This window comes from Pecten maximus, chromosome 17 (assembly GCF_902652985.1).
Source record: "Pecten maximus chromosome 17, xPecMax1.1, whole genome shotgun sequence".
Classification (NCBI taxonomy): domain Eukaryota; kingdom Metazoa; phylum Mollusca; class Bivalvia; order Pectinida; family Pectinidae; genus Pecten; species Pecten maximus.
In genome coordinates, this window is record NC_047031.1 from 20,620,356 (window position 1) to 20,642,059 (window position 21,704).

Sequence of the window (21,704 nt, forward strand, 5' to 3'; positions counted from 1 at the left end):
TCAAAAATGATTTTTGACCACTGAAGTGTGACACATATTTTTGTAAATCTACATGATCTAGGACTACTGCAAGTCTAGCATTAAATTAGCGGCTGTCAAATATTCAATTATCCAGGGTTATAATATAGATTGTCACACAATTTGATCGACGAATGATATTTATTCGGCGAATCGTAAAAAGAAATAGTTATCTTAGCATTACCAGAAAGACAATCTATTACAACACATCTGAATTATACATTATTCTTCCTAAAATTTACAACACATGAACTGCAAACAAGCTAAGGCAAACGGCAAAGCCGATTGGGTCTAGATACCTACCGAAACATGAAATTGACTGGGTAGGATTGCATTTTTAATACATTATCACATAAAGTTTCTGTAACAACGTGAATTTTCTCGAACAAACAGTTTATCTGATGATAGGCCTAGTTCATTAGCTTTGACTTTGTTGACGTCTGCCATTTTCTCTAGCTGCAGACGCGCGCGTGCGGAAACACTGGAAAGCATGGTTTGAAGACCCGGGACGCATGCGCAGTAAAAAATTTGTGAGAATCAAAAGCAAAAATATTATTTTTTAATTTTACATACCCCGCATTTTTCCTTTTTGAAAGCATAACTTCTACATTGTCAAAGACAGAAATAAAGTTAATGTTATCCTGTTCATTCGATCTCGGCCGTTTAAGTGTTTGCATGCAACTTGTGATTGAGTAAAAACATTGCAAGCGTTCGTAAGACCACGACAATAAGAGTTACCGGCATGGCGATCGAGGTGCCGATGTATTTTTGGTGGAATGCCACACACTACGCATGTGGGTTAATGTTGCATTTATAATTAAAAAGAACAAAAAACATCATGTTTTAATATAAATTCAATATTTAATGATTTCCCGGTTAGTTCTGTTTGTTTTTTTGATCGGATTTTAATGTTAGGTGTCCAACGTCTTTATCGGGATGTTTTCGTCGTTCCTCGTGTTCTCGCGTGGTCACGTGACCGGCACGAAGGACTACATTAACACTTGGTCGGTAAATATGGCCAGAGCACACGACCAACGTATTTTGTCGTACAAACAAATATGATACACTTATTCATCGTGCTAAGAAACCGAGAAAAAGTGCTGTACATTCTTCTATTTATTCAAGTATGGTTACATAACGGCGTTATAAACTGGTGTTAATTGAAGAAATGCCGATTAATTGACTACTTTTTAAGTAATTTTGACGATGTTTGTCATTTTCGTAAGAATGTACAGCACTTTTCGTTGCTCTCATATAATTACCTTTACGCTCGTACCTGTTTCATAAGTATTGATTTAGGGTAGTCGGGTGCTCTAGGACAATTCATAGAGCAAGTGTTAATGTTCATTCTCCAATATTGGAACTCTTCAGTGTTTTAAGTATCGAAATCGGCATAAAGAAACGAACAAACGTTAATAAACGAATGCAATGGATCGTAATTAATTCAATTAATTATTTACAGATGATTTCCAAAGACATAAGGTATAGTTAGAAGTTTTCGGCTGTACACATGCAAGTTTGTAAATTCGTCAGTGTGATGAAACCACCGTCCTCGTCGTTGCCATGACAGCCGATCGAAGCTGCGATCACGAATGCACTGACAAAGTGAAAGTTGAAGTATTTTTGCAACATGCGGTTTAAACTTAAAATTACAATCACATCTCATATTGATTGGGGTTGTTTAATCATACCTGATCAATTGAATTATCAGAAAACTAACAAAAACATTAAAAAAAACCAGAATGAAGCCTTCGTGTCAGGCAGTGCAGACACAACGCGGGATCTGTAAACAATGTGACGTCATTGGAATGTACAAGTTGCAACAATGTACAACAATGTATCTTTTACATGAATACACTAATGAGCAACAAAACGGGACGCAACATTAACCCACATGCGTAGAAAAAGATGTCACTGTCGGATTTGTGAATCCAGACAGGAACCTATTGATTCTAGAACGATTTCATTACATATTTCAAAATACGGAGTAAGCGGAACTTCGACATCGCCTTTGAAGTGCAATGATGACACTGACAGGTAAGCGTGCTCATGTGGTGTTATAAAGTTAGACCAAGTTTTTGTGACCAGTTATAGTTGGTACAGTAGTTGTATCTAGAATTGATATCATAGATTGTTTGCTCAATCCTTTATTTTAAAAATTACACCACCCCTCTTTCCTGTGATATTTTACTGATAATAGAGATAAATGCAGGATTTTCGTGCTTCAATTCAGTAAGTACAATATATACCGCAGGACGAATTTTGGCTTTAAAAAGTTGGAGTAAAAGGTCTCTGTTATTTCGTTACTCTACTGTATGCTAGTTATCGACCAGTTTGGTATGAATCATCAGACAAGTTTTGGTTACATATACACTAATAATTTAAAGCGATAGATACACACATGTATGGATTTTCATACGAAAATACCAGGACTTGACAAGGGGTTATTTAAAGCTTGTGATAAAATCTGTCATTTGAATTATGGCATTGTATTGATGATTTTGAGATACATTATTTATAACCGAAATTACTTTCCATGTATCCTTTGGATTTCACTGATGCAGATGGAGAAATGGAAAAAAAGACTGCACAGGGTTTTTGGAAGCAAATGAGACAGATAGGTATGTACCTATGTAAATGGTTCATTTGTAATAAAATGTCATCTTTATAAAAGAGTATAAATGAAATATAACTTAAAATTACTTTTTTAACTAGCGAGAATTTTAGCTTAATAAGTCAAATTCTTAATCTATTTTTTAAAACTCCCTAGACAAGGTATATTGTGACCAGTATTTACCAGGTATACATGTATAAAACATTTTTATAGGTTTGGATCAAATTGCTGAAGTCAAAATGATAATAAAAAGTGTACATGAAAAAGTTGCAAACTTGTACTTGTTCGTTAAAAAAAATGGTAAAAATGTTGGAGGATTTTAAAATATTGACTTTGGGTATGTTATGAAACATACAATTGAAAAGGTGATGTTGCAGGAATGCTCTAAAACCGCCCACGAAGGAAATCGATCCTTTACCTAATGCCCGGATAGACATATCCATGGGGCATCTGATAGTACATTTGAAAACCTTGTTCCGTTCCGGACATGCCAGAACGAGGCCATTTTGTACCAAAGTCGTAAATACTCACAAACACACTTTATCAAGCATTTATTTAAGGTCAAAATGTTATTTGTTTGTAAGGATGATGGAGACAACTGGTTGACATCAAATCTATCACCCTCAGGTCACATCAGATGATGAGAAATTGGTTCTGGAACTGCTAAGATGAAACTCAGCACTGAGACGGTCCACTCAACGCGTCTGAATACATCGACACAAAAGAATGAGGGACACAGACCTCTGAACGTGTCTTTTCCAAAGCACCAGAACGTTGGACAACACCATACTAACTGTGAATAACACAGCAGGCAAGGCTACACAGCAAAATGTTGAGCATCTCGGTGGAACTCTTCAGTAATGCAGCCAGTTAAAACTAGATGTTAAGAAGAGAAGACATGAACAGTTGGTAGTACAGCAGAGAACACGCGAAGAAGTCGAAGTCTGCTGGTAAGTCTGATCTCAGAAAAGGTCAGATTGATCCAACACTGCATCAATTCAGGGGCTACAATCAACATGAACACCATCAGTATCTAGAAGAGATATGACGTTTTATCCAAGAATTCAAGGACACTTCAAAATTTAAGGAATATGTAACAGATAAAACAAGAGACCCCTGGACCTAAACGGTCACCTGAGATTTGAATTATTTCAGTTAATTAAATGGCCCCACCCATCAGTCCCTGGGGGTTAATCAGGACATTGTGTGCATATCACCAAACTGTCACATCATGTTGATAATGTTAAACTAATTAGAATGAATTCCAGTACAAATCCAACAAATAATAGTCGAAAATGTGATTTCCCTATATAAACTATAAAAGTTACCCCCTCGTGTTTGAGAAAACAAAAGCGTTTTGGGATGAAACGTCCGGTTCCGGTGAAAGTTAAATCGATGATATATGCTGAATATCTGGAGAAATACTAACTTTGCCACTGCCGGGGTGCCCACCTCCATTGAAAATGCCCTCTGGACTATTTACTGTTAAACATATTAATGTACTGGACTATTTACAGTTAAACATATTAATGTACTGGACTATTTACTGTTAAATATATTAATGTACGGGAATATTTACCGTTAAACATATAAATGTACTGGACTATTTACTGTTAAATATATTTTACTCCATTGTACTGATCAGCATTGATCACAACACTAATAACAACGGAAAACCTAACCATCGAATTTTAAACAAAGCAACGAAAAGATTTTAAAGTAGAATAAAAATTTATTTTTCCTTTGTACAAATAACATGTTTTATGTGCTAAAACACAATTGCACCAATATAGCATACTTAAAGAACACTGCAATATAGCAGATGTAACACTTTAATATTTCAACATGGACATAAATTAATAACACAAAATAGTCGATATTTGTTTTTTTTGTTTTCATTTCTGTTTTCATTAAATTAAGTGTCATAACAATATGTACAAAATGATATAGTTTTCTCGCTTTTGGTTCTCGACTTGCCATTAAGAACTAAAAGCATGACTATACAATAAGCAATGATCATCGAACTCATTAGTTATAGAAGTAATGTAATAGTGGATGGCTAATCCTTGTTTCCATTAACTTAACGTTTTACCTTTTGCTAATGAAAAACTGAAACGGAATTATCAATATAAACATCAGGTACAGAAATTTAAGCCGCAGGATTAACAAACATCAAATCTTGTGCAAAAAAAACCAGTTATTGAAGTAATCTATTTCACTTAATTTTTTCCTTCTGATATTTACTTTTTATGTGAAAATATCGCTGGTTATGTATTAATTTCTGTTATACTCCATCACAAACGAAAAAAAGTACTTCATGCAAATGACCAAATCAAATAATCTTAACATACTTATTTGTGTTTCTTGAGTCTCGAGGGAATAACCATATCATAACAACATATGTGTAATGATAGTTGGTACGTTCACAATTCTTGCCCTATAAAATAATATACGGAAACGTTTTAGCACAGTAATAATATAATGGACTGTTTCCAGATATGAATGCCCTTGATATATTTACCGCTGAAATATATGTACGTATATAGTACTTTTGTAGCATTTGACGCTAATAAGGAGGTTCTTGTATGCATACAATCGTTGTATTGAAATTAGACAAACAGTCCGTTTTGATGGATAACTTTATAGGCTGTTTTATATTATAGTCCGTTATAAATTGACAGCTTTGTATGTGTTTGTCCGGCTCTGTTTCTGGACTTGACTCCACGGGACTGCGAACAAAAAATGATGAAACGTGCAGAAGTATCTCATCGGCAACTTAGTGTGATTCTTTGTATACCTACAGTCACATCCCGTATTTATCATCAGAAATTCACTCTTCGCCTTCATTTTCATCAATGAAAACGCACGATGTTTACTTTGTAGTCTCTTACATCACTGATTCTCCATAGAACATGTATTCGTAAATTTGTAGAATCATGTTATCCTCTTGGGAAATAGGTATACGTGTATCTCTGAAATGAAAGAATACCGATATTGAAAAAATGTGGCGAGAAAATATTAAGTTTATAAAACTATTGATCGACTTTATTTTACATATTCTAAAATGTATACGTGTACTGAAATCTCTCATGGACCTGACATAAAATGTATACTTGTACTGAAATCTCTAAAGGACCTGAGATAAAATGTATACGTGTATTGAAATCTCTCATGGACCTGCGATTTAATGTATATGTGTACTGTAATACCTCATAGACCTAAGATATAATGTATATGTGTACTGAAATCTCTCATGGACCTGAATTACAATGTTTACGCGTACTGAAATCTCTAATGGACTTGAGATATAATGTATACGCGTACTGAATGTCATGGACCTGAGATACAATGTATACGTATACTGAAATATCTCATAGACCTGAGATATAATGTATACATGTACTGAAATCTCTCATAGACCTGAGATATAATGTATACGTGTACTGAAATATCTAATGGACCTGAGATATAATGTATACGTGTACTGAAATCTCTCTTAGACCTGAGATATAATGTATACGTGTACTGAAATCTCTCATGGACCTCAGATATAATGTATACGTGTACTGAAATATATCATAGACCCGAGATATAATCTATACGCGTACTGAAATATCTCATGGACCTAAGATATAATGTATACGTGTACTGAAATATCTCATGGACCTGAGATATAATGTATACGTGTACTGAAATCTCTCATAGACCTGAGATATAATCTATACGTGTACTGAAATCTCCCTTGGACCTGTGATTTAATATATACGTGTACTGAAATCTCCCATGGACCTGAGATAAAATGTATACGTGTATTGAAATCTCTCATGGTCCTGAGATACAATGTATACGTGTACTGAAATCTCTCATGGACCTGAGATATAATGTATATGTGTACTGAAATATCTCATGGACCTGAGATAAAATGTATACGTGTACTGAAATCTCCCATGGACCCGAGATATAATGTATACGTGTACTGAAATCTCTCATAGACCCGATATAATGTATACGTGTACTGAAATCTCGCAAAGACCCTATATAATGTATTCGTGTACTGTAATCTCCCATAGACCCGATATACAATGTATACGTGTACTGAAATCTCCCATGGACCTGAGATATAATGTATACGTGTACTGAAATATCTCATAGACCCGAGATATAATGTATACGTGTACTGAAATATCTCATGGACCTGAGATATAATGTATACGTGTACTGAAATCTCTCATGGACCTGTGATTTAATGTATACGTGTACTGAAATCTCTCATAGACCCGATATAATGTATACGTGTACTGAAATCTCGCATAGACCCTATATAATGTATACGTGTACTGAAATATATCTTTTAACTGAGATATTTATACTCGTATTAACATTTGTCATGGCGTTTGTAGTTTAAAATGTGGTTTCATGTGCCTCATCTTGCTGTCGTAGTTTACTAAAATGTATTTATGACGTTGATACAGTGACTGCACTAAACCTATCTTGTGGGACTGATAGAGAATCAAGCTGTTCAAAAGATCCCCTTGGACGAGATGTGGTTCTATTTCCGGTTAAGTATGCAAGTGTATCAAATAAGTGTATCTCTTTAATCTGTTTTGTTCAGAGTCCCAATCATCTTCTTTTTGGTAAAATCGTCATTTTAACTTTAATTTTGTTTTAATTATTTAACTTCCGATATTACATTATTTAACTTACAATATTACATTATCTAACTTACAACATTATATTATTTAACTTGCAATACTACATTTTTCAACTTACAATATTACAATCTTTAACTGACAATTTTAATATTACATTATTTAACTTACCATATTACATTATTTAACTTACCATATTACATTATTTAACTTACAATATTACATTATTTAACTTGCAATACTACATTTTTTAACGTACATTATTACATTTTAACTGACAATTCTAATATAACATTATTTAACTACCATATTAGATTATTTAACAAAGTTACATTATTTAGCTTACGGTATTACATTATTTAACTTACAATTTTTCATTATTTAACTTACAATTTTTCATTATTTAACTTACCTATATTACATTATTTAACTTACAATATTGCATTATTTAACTTACGATATTACATAAGTTCTATGACATCATTGATTTACTGAAGCTAAATTTGTCTTCTTTTCTGTAAATAATGATATTAATATTCGATTTTGTCAATATTTGAATTAAGTATAGCAAATTATTAATTATGCCACGTGTTCATATTCGTTAGGGACTGTTGGAGATTGAATATACCCACCAATACAAAGGCCAGTCCTTGTTCCTGGCTTTCTCTCTGTCAATCGAATCTGAAAATATATCACACCATGTTCACATGCAAATAAAAACTTAACTTTTCTGTAGCCTAGACATAGAAGCGGTATATCTGGTTTGTGACAAAAATGGTAAAATCATAATAGACATGTAGCGGTAACATATTAACTCATATTAATGATTTGGTATGATTCACTGGTAGACTTTTCTTATATATTACTACAATGCATATGCGCAACTCATGTATTTGGCATATCTGCATACAATGTAGTATGCTTTTGGAAATGTTGTATTATTTATATAGATATACATTAAGTACCATCGTTTTTAAAACATGGTTTTCGGTAATATTGAAGAGTTTGAATTTGTGTGTACCTCTTGATATGGACAGATTCTAATGTAAATATATATATATATATTATTCTGGCAGAGCTGTTAAAATGATGGACGTTATACAATAAACGTATTTATCGGTAACTTACCCAGAGAAACATTATCATAGTCCCGAGGCGGACCTGCCTCCTCGGACTTATCCAGGTTGTTCACTAGATCAACCTGTATTTTATTTTTGTACAGCATTTCCTTCGCACGTGCTTTACCGTCATTTTCATATGTGTTGCTGGCCCCTGCATGATTAGTAAAGGGAATAATTAGTTACCGCACACATGATCATGAAGCTTATAAAGAATTTATACACAAGGATATGATCTACATACAAAACTAAAACTGGCCCAGGGGCAAAGTCTACAGACAGACGGACAACCTGATTCCAGTATACCCGACCCCCAACTTTGGTGAGAGGCGGTGGAAAAGCAATATTTGAAAAATATCAAAATCCTTTGGATTGTTAAACGACACATTAATGAGCAGCACATTTACAGCTAGCAAAACTGAAAACTCACCTAAAGAGGCGTTCTTGTATGTGTGTGCCTCTACAGTTTTGAAGTCAGTGTACCTGCCCTCGTCGTCATCCGGGTAGTAGGAGGCACATGACGCAGCAGCACTACATGGTCCGGGGCCCGACGGCTGCATCTGGTTATCCTGCTCTCGGCGTCTGTTGTTCAGATTCTCATTATGCGAGTTAGTGCCCCCGTTAACTGCGTACACTGGGTTGATAATACCAGCCATGCCATCTGGAACAGCAACAACAGATGTATTAATAAAACAGCCATTCTCATTCAAAAGCAATAAAAGGAAGAAAGGATATGAGAAAAAATATTGATTTACACTGATACCCTTGACAATATGCAAGAAAAACTTGTATTCGATAACGATAAGCGTACTCTGTATCATATATCACAACTGTTAGAATGACTTAGGACTTTTGGCAATCTTGCATGGCAAACAAGATTTTGTTACTGCAAATACAAAAGATAAATAAACAAACACGCATGTACATACTTCCTTGGTTTCTGGCTGAATAAAACTGAAGCGTGTCAGTTTTTGTTTCCTTGAGACGCTTGACTCGGTTCCGGAAATAAAACACTAACAAAATCACTACCACGACCAGGACAACTGCTACTACTGACATGGCAACGACGGTCCCATTGACGCTTGATTCTTCTGGTGGAGCTACCCTCGTATTTACAGTGGCAGATGCTACAATGTAGAACATCATCGGAAATGACAAAATATCACCTGATCTTTACAAATTCATATAACATCAATATTTTAAATTCCTTCTCTAACCTGGCAATATTTAAGTGTAAATTTCGCGTTGGATGACATCAACGTTATTCGTTAAGCCTTTGGATTCTTATTACTGGCGTTGTACAGTTTATTGATATTACTGTTCATGGATTTTGTACGATCACTGTTCATGTGATAAATATTTAAGTCTTAAGCATATTGCCCATTTGATAAAAGCTCTGTAAAGTTTAATGAAAGTAATTATTTTTTATGTCAATGTTTGATTTTCTTAATTTCGTATCATTTACAATTAATGTCATTTAGGAAAAAATATCCGCATTGTGACCAGGCCATTTACCAGGTACGGCGTTAACAACAATAAAAATAACTGTCCTTTTTATCGCTTTTCATTATTATTGCTACACAGGTACGAAGGTGGAAATGCATCAAGATGTTATCGTAAAGTCGGTAACAGAAAATGATAAATAAAACTTACATATACATCCGTGTACGGGATGGCAACTTTCCTTCTCATCGCAGTTACATAGTTTTTGGCAGTCTTGGCCGTAATATCCCTCGCTGCAACCTATGAATACGAAACACGCGTGGTTTACTTCATAACAAAGATTGCATCGTTACAACAAAGGATTTTCGTAAAGGTGTTTTCTTTTATTTGTAGAAAAGCTGACGTTTTACCGAGTAACAAATTGTATATTGCTGCATCATAGGATTACAGAAAGTGTCCCAAACCAAAAGAATTGTGATTATCATGGAATATATATGTGTCTTACACAATATATTACAAACTCACTCTGAGAGCACGTGAAGCCCGTGTATCCAGGGAAACAGTGACACGATCCGTCTGTTCGTCTGCACTCTCCACCATTCTCACAGGTACATCTCGACTTACATTTGTACCCGTAGAAACCAGAACGACAAGCTGTAATTTTCAAATCCGAAAATAAGGCATTATCAGATTGATCCTTGATGAAACTTTTTTTTTCTATTGTGAATAACAACATTTAACTGGTCTCGTTTTTGTTTTGTGTTTCAGTTGCACTTCCGTATTCAGCTTTTCTGATGAAATATATCATTCATATGACAACGGCCACAAATACCCATTGTTACTTTGACGCTTCTAACGTGTCTAGACCACCACCACAGGAAACCTGTGGCTTATATTGTACCACGAACTAAGAGATTTAAAAATTAACAAAGATATAAACTTTATTTTACAAATATTTTATTCAGTATTTTATTCATATTAACTTTATCCACGACAGGTTACAAATAAAGGTACCAGTTTTCCCTTAAATCTAATAGACCTAATGCACTCATATAGGACATTAAGTCAAAGAAAGAAAATGTTACGAAATAGGGCCCCATTATTCAAATTTTGTATGTTTTATCAGGAGATTATGGATGAAATTCGGCTTACGTTTTTCACACAAGTCTCCTGTCCATCCGGGCATGCATATACAGTTTCCTCTGACATAGTCACAGAGGGCTCCATTTTTGCAAGGCGGGCATGTTGTATTGCAACTTTTTCCGAAATATCCCTTTTCACAAACTGAAAATAACAATATTTTCGTAACAGTATAAACAAATATTTAGGTATGCTTCTGAATATATTTGGCACATTACAATAAGAGCAATGTGTTTGATATTATAATGTCAGTCTCGCAACAACCCCAACATTAGTTTTAAACTCTGAACTTGAAAATTAAGAAAAGATTATGTAGCTACCTTGACGACATTCCGGACCATGGAAACCGGCTGGACATTCTTTCGCAAAGCATCTTCCAGTGATGTGATCGCAGACTAATCCCTTGCTACATTGTCGACATTGAGTCTGGCATCCCTCCCCATAATAGCCGGCAGGGCATTCTGTTTAAAATAACAACCCGTTGACTTTTATTAACACTTCAAATAATTTGGTACTTGCTGGTACAAAAAAAAGTAACTTATGAAAAAAAATCTTTACCTTACCGCTTTTGACCATGAAAGGCATATTTTTGAAAATAGTTTCAAAATAAACATAAAATCAACGATTGCACATTTTCGTCATTATAAAGAATTAGTCAGATATATACTTACTATTCCCACAGTCATCACCAAGGTACCCTGACCTACATAGACAGTCGCCCGACCTAGAATCGCACGTGCCGTTATTCTTACAAAAGCATGTTTTTGAGCAAGAACCGCCCCACTTCCCTTCAGGGCACGTGCTTCTGCAGTCTACACCTAGGTGAATAGAAAATTTGTAAACATCATGTTAAAGCAGTTGTGGTTTGAGAAACCATATGTGTCGCTCTCAATTTGGTAAGATTAATATATATATATATAACTATGTATAGTTTAGTGCATACATTAGATATTTTTAGCCCACCATCATCAGATGGTGGGCTATTCAAATCGCCCTGCGTCCGTGGTCCGTCGTCCGTCCGTCCGTCCGTCCGTCCGTCCGTAAACAATTCTTGTTATCGCTAATCCTCAAAGAGTACTGAAGGGATCTTTCCCAAATTTCATATGTGGGTTCCCCTTGGTGCCTAGTTATGCATATTGCATTTTGAGACCAATCGGAAAACAACATGGCCGACAGGCAGCCATCTTGGATTTTGACAATTGAAGTTTGTTATCGCTATTTCTGAGAAAGTACTGAAGGGATCTTTCTCAAATTTCATATGTAGACTTCCCTTGGTGCCTAGTTATGCATATTGCATTTTGAGACCAATCGGAAAACAACATGGCCGACAGGCAGCCATCTTGGATTTTGATAATTGAAGTTTGTTATCGCTATTTCTGAGAAAGTACTGAAGGGATCTTTCTCAAATTTCATATGTAGACTCCCCTTGGTGCCTAGTTATGCATATTGCATTTTGAGACCAATCGGAAAACAACATGGCCGACAGGCAGCCATCTTGGATTTTGATAATTGAAGTTTGTTATCGCTATTTCTGAGAAAGTACTGAAGGGATCTTTCTGAAATTTCATATGTAGGTTCCCCTTGGTGCCTAGTTATGCATATTACATTTTGAGACCAATCGGAAAACAACATGGCCGACAGGCAGCCATCTTGGATTTTGACAATTGAAGTTTGTTATCGCTATTTCTGAGAAAGTACTGAAGGGATCTTTCTCAAATTTAATATGTAGATTCCCCTTGGTGCCTAGTTATGCATATTGCATTTTGAGACCAATCGGAAAACAACATGGCCGACAGGCAGCCATCTTGGATTTTGACAATTGAAGTTTGTTATCGCTATTTATGAGAAAGTGCTGAAGGGATCTTTCTCAAATTTCATATGTAGATTCCCCTTGGTGCCTAGTTATGCATATTGCATTTTGAGACCAATCGGAAAACAACATGGCCGACAGGCAGCCATCTTGGATTTTGACAATTGAAGTTTGTTATCGCTATTTCTCAGAAACTTATGAAGGGATCTTTCTGAAATTTCATATAAAGGTTCCTCTTGGTGCCTAGTTATGCATATTGCGTTTTGAGACCAATTGGAAAACAGCATGGCCGACAGGCAGCCATCTTGGATTTTGACAATTGAAGTTTGTTATCGCTATTTCTCAGATACTTATGAAGGGATCTTTCTGAAATTTCATTTGTAGGTTTCCCTCGGTGCCTAGTTATGCATATTGCATTTTGAGACTAATCTGAAAACAACATGGCCGACAGGCAGCCATCTTGGATTTTGACAATTGAAGTTTGTTATCGCTATTTCTCAGAAAGTACTGAAGGGATCTTTCTGAAATTTCATATGTAGGTTCCCCTCTGTGCCTAGTTATGCATATTGCATTTTGAGACTATTTGGAAAACAACATGGCCGACAGGCAGTCATCTTGGATATTGACAATTGAAGTTTGTTATCGCTATTTCTGAGAAAGTACTGAAGGGATCTTTCTCAAATTTAATATGTAGATTCCCCTTGGTGCCTAGTTATGCATATTGCATTTTGAGACCAATCGGAAAACAACATGGCCGACAGGCAGCCATCTTGGATTTTGACAATTGAAGTTTGTTATCGCTATTTCTGAGAAAGTGCTGAAGGGATCTTTCTCAAATTTCATATGTAGATTCCCCTTGGTGCCTAGTTATGCATATTGCATTTTGAGACCAATCGGAAAACAACATGGCCGACAGGCAGCCATCTTGGATTTTGACAATTGAAGATTGTTATCGCTATTTATCAGAAATTGCTGAAAGGATCTTTCTGAATTTCATTTGTAGGTTGCCCTCTGTGTCTAGTTATACATATTGGATTTTGAGACCAGTCAGAAAACAACCTGGCTGACAGGCAGCCATCTTGTATTTTGAAAATTGAAGTTTGTTATCGCTATTGTACAGAAGGTACTGAAGGGATCTTTCTCAAATTTCATATGTAGGTTCCCCTTGGTCCCTGGTATTGCATTTTGGGACCAATCGGAAAACAACATGGCCGACAGACAGCCATTATCGCTAAATCTTAAATTTTATATATAGGTTCCCCTTGTTTGAAAAGTACTAGATCTAGAGGGCTGTTTCTGAATTTACACAGATTAGTAAGACTTAGAAGAAGGGAAAAGTAGAGAAAAGATCAATCTGACATGGAACCTATAAAGATCATTCAATGGTGGGCGCCAAGATCCCTCTGGGATCTCTTGTTATGGTAAGTATTTTTAATATTTTTTTTTAATTTATCACTGATTTACATTCATTGTTATTAGTTCGGAATATACATAAAATTCTGTTATTTTGAATCAAAATCCAATATTTAGAAAATTGATAAAATCGTAGAGAACGTTTTTTTTGTTTTTTTTTCATTTCAACTTTTTCATTTGCCGACCTTTTGTTATAGATTTTTAGCCCACCATCATCAGATGGTGGGCTATTCAAATCGCCCTGCGTCCGTGGTCCGTCGTCCGTCCGTCCGTCCGTAAACAATTCTTGTTATCGCTAATCCTCAGAAAGTACTGAAGGGATCTTTCTCAAATTTCATATGTGGGTTCCCCTTGGTGCCTAGTTATGCATATTGCATTTTGAGACCAATCGGAAAACAACATGGCCGACAGGCAGCCATCTTGGATTTTGACAATTGAAATTTGTTATCGCTATTTCTGAGAAAGTACTGAAGGGATCTTTCTCAAATTTCATATGTAGGCTCCCCTTGGTGCCTAGTTATGCATATTGCATTTTGAGACCAATCGGAAAACAACATGGCCGACAGGCAGCCATCTTGGATTTTGACAATTGAAGTTTGTTATCGCTATTTCTGAGAAAGTACTGAAGGCATCTTTCTCAAATTTCATATGTAGGCTCCCCTTGGTGCCTAGTTATGCATATTGCATTTTGAGACCAATCGGAAAACAACATGGCCGACAGGCAGCCATCTTGGATTTTGACAATTGAAGTTTGTTATCGCTATTTCTGAGAAAGTACTGAAGGGATCTTTCTCAAATTTCATATGTAGGCTCCCCTTGGTGCTTAGTTATGCATATTGCATTTTGAGACCAATCGGAAAACAACATGGCCGACAGGCAGCCATCTTGGATTTTGACAATTGAAGTTTGTTATCGCTATTTCTGAGAAAGTACTGAAGGGATCTTTCTCAAATTTCATATGTAGGCTGCCCTTGGTGCCTAGTTATGCATATTGCATTTTGAGACCAATCGGAAAACAACATGGCCGACAGGCAGCCATCTTGGATTTTGACAATTGAAGTTTGTTATCGCTATTTCTGAGAAAGTACTGAAGGGATCTTTCTCAAATTTCATATGTAGGCTGCCCTTGGTGCCTAGTTATGCATATTGCATTTTGAGACCAATCGGAAAACAACATGGCCGACAGGCAGCCATCTTGGATTTTGACAATTGAAGTTTGTTATCGCTATTTCTGAGAAAGTACTGAAGGGATCTTTCTCAAATTTCATATGTAGATTCCCCTTGGTGCCTAGTTATGTATATTGCATTTTGAGACCAATCGGAAAACAACATGGCCGACAGGCAGCCATCTTGGATTTTGACAATTGAAGTTTGTTTTCGCTATTTCTGAGAAAGTACTGAAGGGATCTTTCTCAAATTTCATATGTATGTTTCCCTTGGTGCCTAGTTATGCATATTGCATTTTGAGACCTATCGGAAAACAACATGGCCCACAGGCAGCCATCTTGGATTTTGACAATTGAAGTTTGTTATCGCTATTTCTGAGAAAGTACTGAAGGGATCTTTCTCAAATTTCATATGTAGATTTCCCTTGGTGCCTAGTTATGCATATTGCATTTTGAGACCTATTGGAAAACAACATGGCCGACAGGCAGCCATCTTGGATTTTGACAATTGAAGTTTGTTATCGCTATTTCTGAGAAAGTACTGAAGGGATCTTTCTCAAATTTCATATATAGGTTCCCCGTGGTGCCTAGTTATGCATATTACATTTTGAGACCTATCAGAAAACAACATGGCCGACAGGCAGCCATCTTAGATTTTGACAATTGAAGTTTGTTATTGCTATTTCTCAGAAAGTACTGAAGGGATCTTTCTCAAATTTTCGTATTTAGGTCCAATTGAAGTTTGTTATCGCTATTTTACAGAAGGTACTGAAGGGATCTTTCTCAAATTTCATATGTAGGTTCCCCTTGGTCCCTGGTGTTGCATTTTGGGACCAATCCGAAAACAACAGACAGCCATTATCGCTAAATCTTAAATTTTATATATAGGTTCCCCTTGTTTGAAAAGTACTAGAGGGCTGTTTCTGAATTTACACAGATTAGTAAGACTTAGAGGAAGGGAAAAGTAGAGAAAAGATCAATCTGACATGGAACCTATAAAGATCATTCAATGGTGGGCGCCAAGATCCCTCTGGGATCTCTTGTTGCACTTGCTGTCAATCACGTTAACTAGAGCGGTGATGTTTTATTTCAGCTTATACTTAATTTGTTATTTACTGCATATCTATCTGAAGGTGATGTACGTTGTTTCTAAATTTAGAACCATATTCTACCTACCACTATATCCTGGTTTACACATACAAATTCCGGTCTGGTGGTCACATGATATTGCATTCATGACGTCACAAGAACAGTCTTGACGACATCCAAATCCGAACTGCCAAGGCTAAAACAAAAACGCACACATTTTGTTTTACTGGCGTTTGCCGTTAAAGTTATTCACATAGCCTTTTAGAGTTTACATCTTCAGGGATAAAATGATGAGGTTGAATGTCATGGTGGCATTCAAATCCATACTGTGCGATATAGACCTGTTTTTGTCCTTTTTGGTGTTTTAAATACAAACCAATGATGAAGCAGGGGTTCAGATGGCTAATATTGTAAAACGTTGAAGCATAACCTTATTGTTAATAACAATCTAATTTTCCTCAGTATCATGATTTTACAATTCAAATGTCTTTTTTTCCATGAATGCTTTTAGAGTATTTATCATCACTAATGCAATCAGGTTTTTTGTTTGTGTAACACAATACCAATTGATAGGACTTGTTTAAATTTGTAGTCTCACATATAAACTTTTATTACTTTTTATCAGTGAAATATCGGAAATTATTCATTCTTTAAAAGTATAAAAGAAATCACTAGTGAAAAAGATCACCATTTCTGGTATTTTTCAAATATATCAATGATTCGACAACGAAGAAAATAAAAGCTGACCCGTACATTTTTTCTATAAAAATGTAATAAACAGGATATGTAACAGTAACGTTAGTAATACCAAAACTCTTATTAGCTCCACTCATCAAATTTATTTGGTATTACCGAAGACGCCGTTAGGTATCCTCAATATATTCTATACTCTTTATGTGTACATGCCGTAAACAATGAAATAATCAAAGGAGTTATTGCCCCTTTTACCTGTTAGACAAAAACAACTTTATGTCAGAGAAAGCAATACCACATGTATATGATTAACCTACCGGACATTTCTGGTCACACAATATTCCCATGTAGCCAGGTAAACACGTGCATTTTCCGTCAACTGGGTGACAGAGGGCCTTGTTTTTACACTGACACTTTGACGCGCAGTCTGGTCCATACCATCCTACTGGGCAGAGGGCACTACAGGTCAAACCATGGTAGCCTACAACACAACATAATCATATTACTGTATAATCGTTTTAAGTTGAAATCAGACATTTATTGTCTGGTGTGCGACAGACTCTCGGAGCGAGACTTACGTGTTGTTTTCATCAAATCTCTTACACACTTATGCATATGCAAGAGCATCTGAGCACATCGTTTCTATTGTGATTTTTGGATATGCTTGATAGTCGATTTGACCCTGTAAATTATCTAAACCGATGTTTAATGTTTTTCGTTAAGCTGGGTCTGAACTTAATCTCCATGCACATTTGCTTTCATAACCAAAGCTGGAATGTACATGTACTTGCATCTATACATGCCCATCTCAACACTTGTCAGGTTCTGATTTTCCCGTTCCTTTTTCTGTTACTTGGACTCTGAGAAATGTTGACACTCGAGATATATAGAGGTTCTCCAACAAGTGAAGATTGATTATCATGTTTATCTAACGCTCGTTAGTAAATTTTCAAATTTAGAAAAGACACCAGATTTAGCGAATAATCCATAGCAGAGCTTAGCCAATCAGAATTGTTTGAGGTCACAAATGACCAATCGGAGGCTTTGAAAGCGCGATGTGTAAATAAAAACAATAACACGATGTTGCAAATTTTATCACGTGCCACATCAGTTGTGAAACAGACTTAGTTGTGGGATAAACACGTACAACGTGTACTTAGTGTATCAATCTTAAACAATCGCGTACACTGTGAAGTTATATCGTTTGAACTTTATATAGTATCAATACACGTATACCTACAACATCTTATATAGATTCTAGATATAAAAGCTGTTTGATTTAAATAGACTCATTGTTTGTGCCATTTACTAGGGCTGTGTGGCTTTGAATAACTTTAACTATTGATATGATGTAAACAGTAAAAATAGACATGTCTATACCCATACTCCCTAAAATGCAGTTTACTTGTACCATACACACCTGGTGCACAGCGACAGTAGCCGTTCCTTGCCATACACGTTGCTCCGTTCTTGCAAAGACATGGTTGAGTACATCCGAATCCATAGAAACCTTCTGGACATTCATTTTCACACCTATAAAAACATACCAATATTGTGTACTTACAACAAAGAAGGTGTTGATTATTTTCGGAATGATATGATTGCTATAAAATAAGAAATATTCTGTTTCTTACGTTACAGACAAAAACACTATAGCATTGTTTTGAACTTCATCGACAATAAGAAATTTGCACTAGTACTGAGGTTAAGATTTTATATAAAGAAAAAATAAAACAAAAACCAAAAAAAAAAAAAAAATGAAAATAAAATTACATAACAATTACTTGATATTAATATATATATATATATACATTGTATCACATAATAAACAGATCTCATTGTATCATATATTACTTTTTGCCTATAAATCCTGGAGCACATTGACATTTCCCAGTCACGTGGTGACAAAGCCCGCCATTGAGACAGTCACATGTCGTTGAACAAGAGTCCCCGTATGTAGGGGCAGGGCAAGGTTCATCACACGTGTGTCCGTTCCATCCGGGGCTACAGATACAGTCGCCTGTGATTGGGTGGCAGTCGCTGATGTCATGAAACGAAGAAAATCAACATAATCAAATTTTGTTATTCCACACCGACAAATCGAAGGTTTTAGGTTACAGCAAAATGTAACTAAGCACAATATACATTTAGAGACCTAATATTGGGCATGTAGCATGCTGGGGTGAAGGGCTACCAAGTTTGTTCAAATGAATGACCTTGACCTTCATTCAAGGTCACAGGAGTCAAAAAGGCTAAAATCTTCAAACGACTTCTTCTCAACAACCAACAGTCCCAGGGAGTTGATATTGGGTCTGTAGCATGCTGGGGTAAAGGGCTACCAAGTTTGTTCAAATGAATGACCTTGACTTTCATTCAAGGTCACAGGAGTCAAAAAGGCTAAAAAAAATTTAGACGACTTCTTCTAAATAGCCAAAAGACCCAGGGACTTGATATTGGGTCTGTAGCATGCTGGGGTGAAGGGCTACCAAGTTTGTTCAAATGAATGACCTTGACCTTCATTCAAGGTCACAGGAGTCAAAAAGGCTAAAATCTTTAAACGACTTCTTCTCAATAACCAAGAGTCCCAGGGACTTGATATTGGGTCTGTAGCATGCTGGGGTGAAGGGCTACCAAGTTTGTTCAAATGAATGACCTTGACTTTCATTCAAGGTCACAGGAGTCAAAAAGGCTAAAATCTTTAAACGACTTCTTCTCAATAACCAAGAGTCCCAGGGAGTTGATATTGGGTCTGTAGCATGCTCGGGTGAAGGGCTACCAAGTTTGTTCAAATGAATGACCTTGACTTTCATTCAAGGTCACAGGGGTCAAAAAGGCTAAAATCTTTAAACGACTTCTTCTCAATAACCAAGAGTCCCAGGGAGTTGATATTGGGTCTGTAGCATGCTGGGGTGAAGGGCTACCAAGTTTGTTCAAATGAATGACCTTGACCGTCATTCAAGGTCACAGGAGTCAAAAAGGCTAAAATCTTTAAACGACTTCTTCTCAATAACCAAGAGTCCCAGAGGCCTAATATTTGGCCTGTAGCATGCTGGGCTGAAGGGCTCCCAAGTTTGTTCAAATGAATGACCTTGACTTTCATTCAAGGTCACAGGAGTCAAAAAGGCTAAAATCTTTAAACGACTTCTTCTCAATAACCAAGAGTCTCAGGGAGTTGATATTGGGTCTGTAGCATGCTGCGGTAAAGGGCTACCAATTTTGTTCAAATGAATGACCTTGACCTTCATTCAAGGTCACGGGGGTCAAAAAGGCTAAAATCTTTAAACAACTTCTTCTCAATAACCAAGAGTCCCAGGGAGTTGATATTGGGTCTGTAGCATGCTGGGGTGAAGGGCTACCAAGTTTGTTCAAATGAATGACCTTGACTTTCATTCAAGGTCACAGGAGTCAAAAAGGCTAAAATCTTTAAACGACTTCTTCTCAATAACCAAGAGTCCCAGAGACCTAATATTTGGCCTGTAGCATGCTGGGGTGAAGGGCTACCAAGTTTGTTCAAATGAATGACCTTGACCTTCATTCAAGGTCACATGGGTCAAAAAGGCTAAAATCTTCAAACGACTTCTTCTCAATAACCAACAGTCCCAGGGAGTTGATATTGGGTCTGTAGCATGCTGGGATGAAGGGCTACCTAGTTTGTTCAAATGAATGGCCTTGACCTTCATTCAAGGCCACAGGGGCCAAAAAGGCTAAAATCTTTAAACGACTTCTTCTTGATAACCAACAGTCCCAGAGACCTAATATTTGGCCTGTAGCATGCTGGGGTAAAGAGCTACCAAGTTTGTTCAAATGAATGACCTTGACTTTCATTCAAGGTCACAGGAGTCAAAAAGGCTAAAATCTTTAAACGACTTCTTCTCAATAACCAAGAGTCCCAGAGACCTAATATTTGGCCTGTAGCATGCTGGGGTGAAGGGCTACCAAGTTTGTTCAAATGAATGACCTTGACATTCATTCAAGGTCACAGGAGTCAAAAAGGCTAAAATCTTTAAACGACTTCTTCTCAATAACCAAGAGTCCCAGAGAGTTGATATTGGGTCTGTAGCATGCTGGGGTAAAGGGCTACCAAGTTTGTTCAAATGAATGACCTTGACCTTCATTCAAGGTCACGTCGATCAAGTATGCTTAAATCTTTATTGTTACGTATTTGTGATAATTAATAATTCATAATCATTCAAGTGTTTATAAGGGTGTCTAGATACCTGTTTATACGTGTGGTACTATTATTAACCCCATAATTTATCAAGCTTTAGAGTTATTTCTTTTTATGAAAATATTAATTAGTATATTCTGAACGACACGTTAATACAAAATGTCCTTATGGCGAACAGAACTAGATTTATTCTTAATCACTATTAATTGGACGTAAAATGTAAGTATATAAATGTACATCACCTTTTCGTGCGCTCGGTTGTACAGTTACAAGTCTGGTCACACTGCTCGCCGTGTAGTCCATCTGGACAGTCTGTAATCAGAGTAACATGTTATAGGCGAATAGTGAAATATGCCTCATTATGCCATTACAATATACAAAAT

At 36.3% G+C, this 21,704-nt stretch overlaps 1 protein-coding gene across 2 annotated transcripts in view; it reads right to left on the reverse strand.

Moving 5' to 3' along the window:
* Positions 1 to 4,344: 4,344 nt before the first annotated feature.
* Positions 4,345 to 21,704, reverse strand: part of LOC117315481 (multiple epidermal growth factor-like domains protein 11) — a 36,282-nt gene continuing 18,922 nt past the window's right edge. For both annotated transcript variants that reach the window (XM_033869685.1, XM_033869686.1), the window contains 15 exons: positions 21,564 to 21,633; positions 19,008 to 19,193; positions 18,574 to 18,686; positions 17,471 to 17,634; positions 16,548 to 16,656; positions 11,654 to 11,800; positions 11,303 to 11,443; positions 10,995 to 11,126; positions 10,368 to 10,496; positions 10,053 to 10,142; positions 9,329 to 9,526; positions 8,830 to 9,060; positions 8,410 to 8,553; positions 7,914 to 7,962; positions 4,345 to 5,604 (listed from right to left, as the gene is read on the reverse strand). In XM_033869685.1, coding sequence (XP_033725576.1) covers position 5,604; positions 7,914 to 7,962; positions 8,410 to 8,553; positions 8,830 to 9,060; positions 9,329 to 9,526; positions 10,053 to 10,142; positions 10,368 to 10,496; positions 10,995 to 11,126; positions 11,303 to 11,443; positions 11,654 to 11,800; positions 16,548 to 16,656; positions 17,471 to 17,634; positions 18,574 to 18,686; positions 19,008 to 19,193; positions 21,564 to 21,633 — 1,904 coding nt within the window. In that variant the 3' untranslated portion in view covers positions 4,345 to 5,603. The remainder of the gene's footprint in view (positions 5,605 to 7,913; positions 7,963 to 8,409; positions 8,554 to 8,829; positions 9,061 to 9,328; positions 9,527 to 10,052; positions 10,143 to 10,367; positions 10,497 to 10,994; positions 11,127 to 11,302; positions 11,444 to 11,653; positions 11,801 to 16,547; positions 16,657 to 17,470; positions 17,635 to 18,573; positions 18,687 to 19,007; positions 19,194 to 21,563; positions 21,634 to 21,704) is intronic.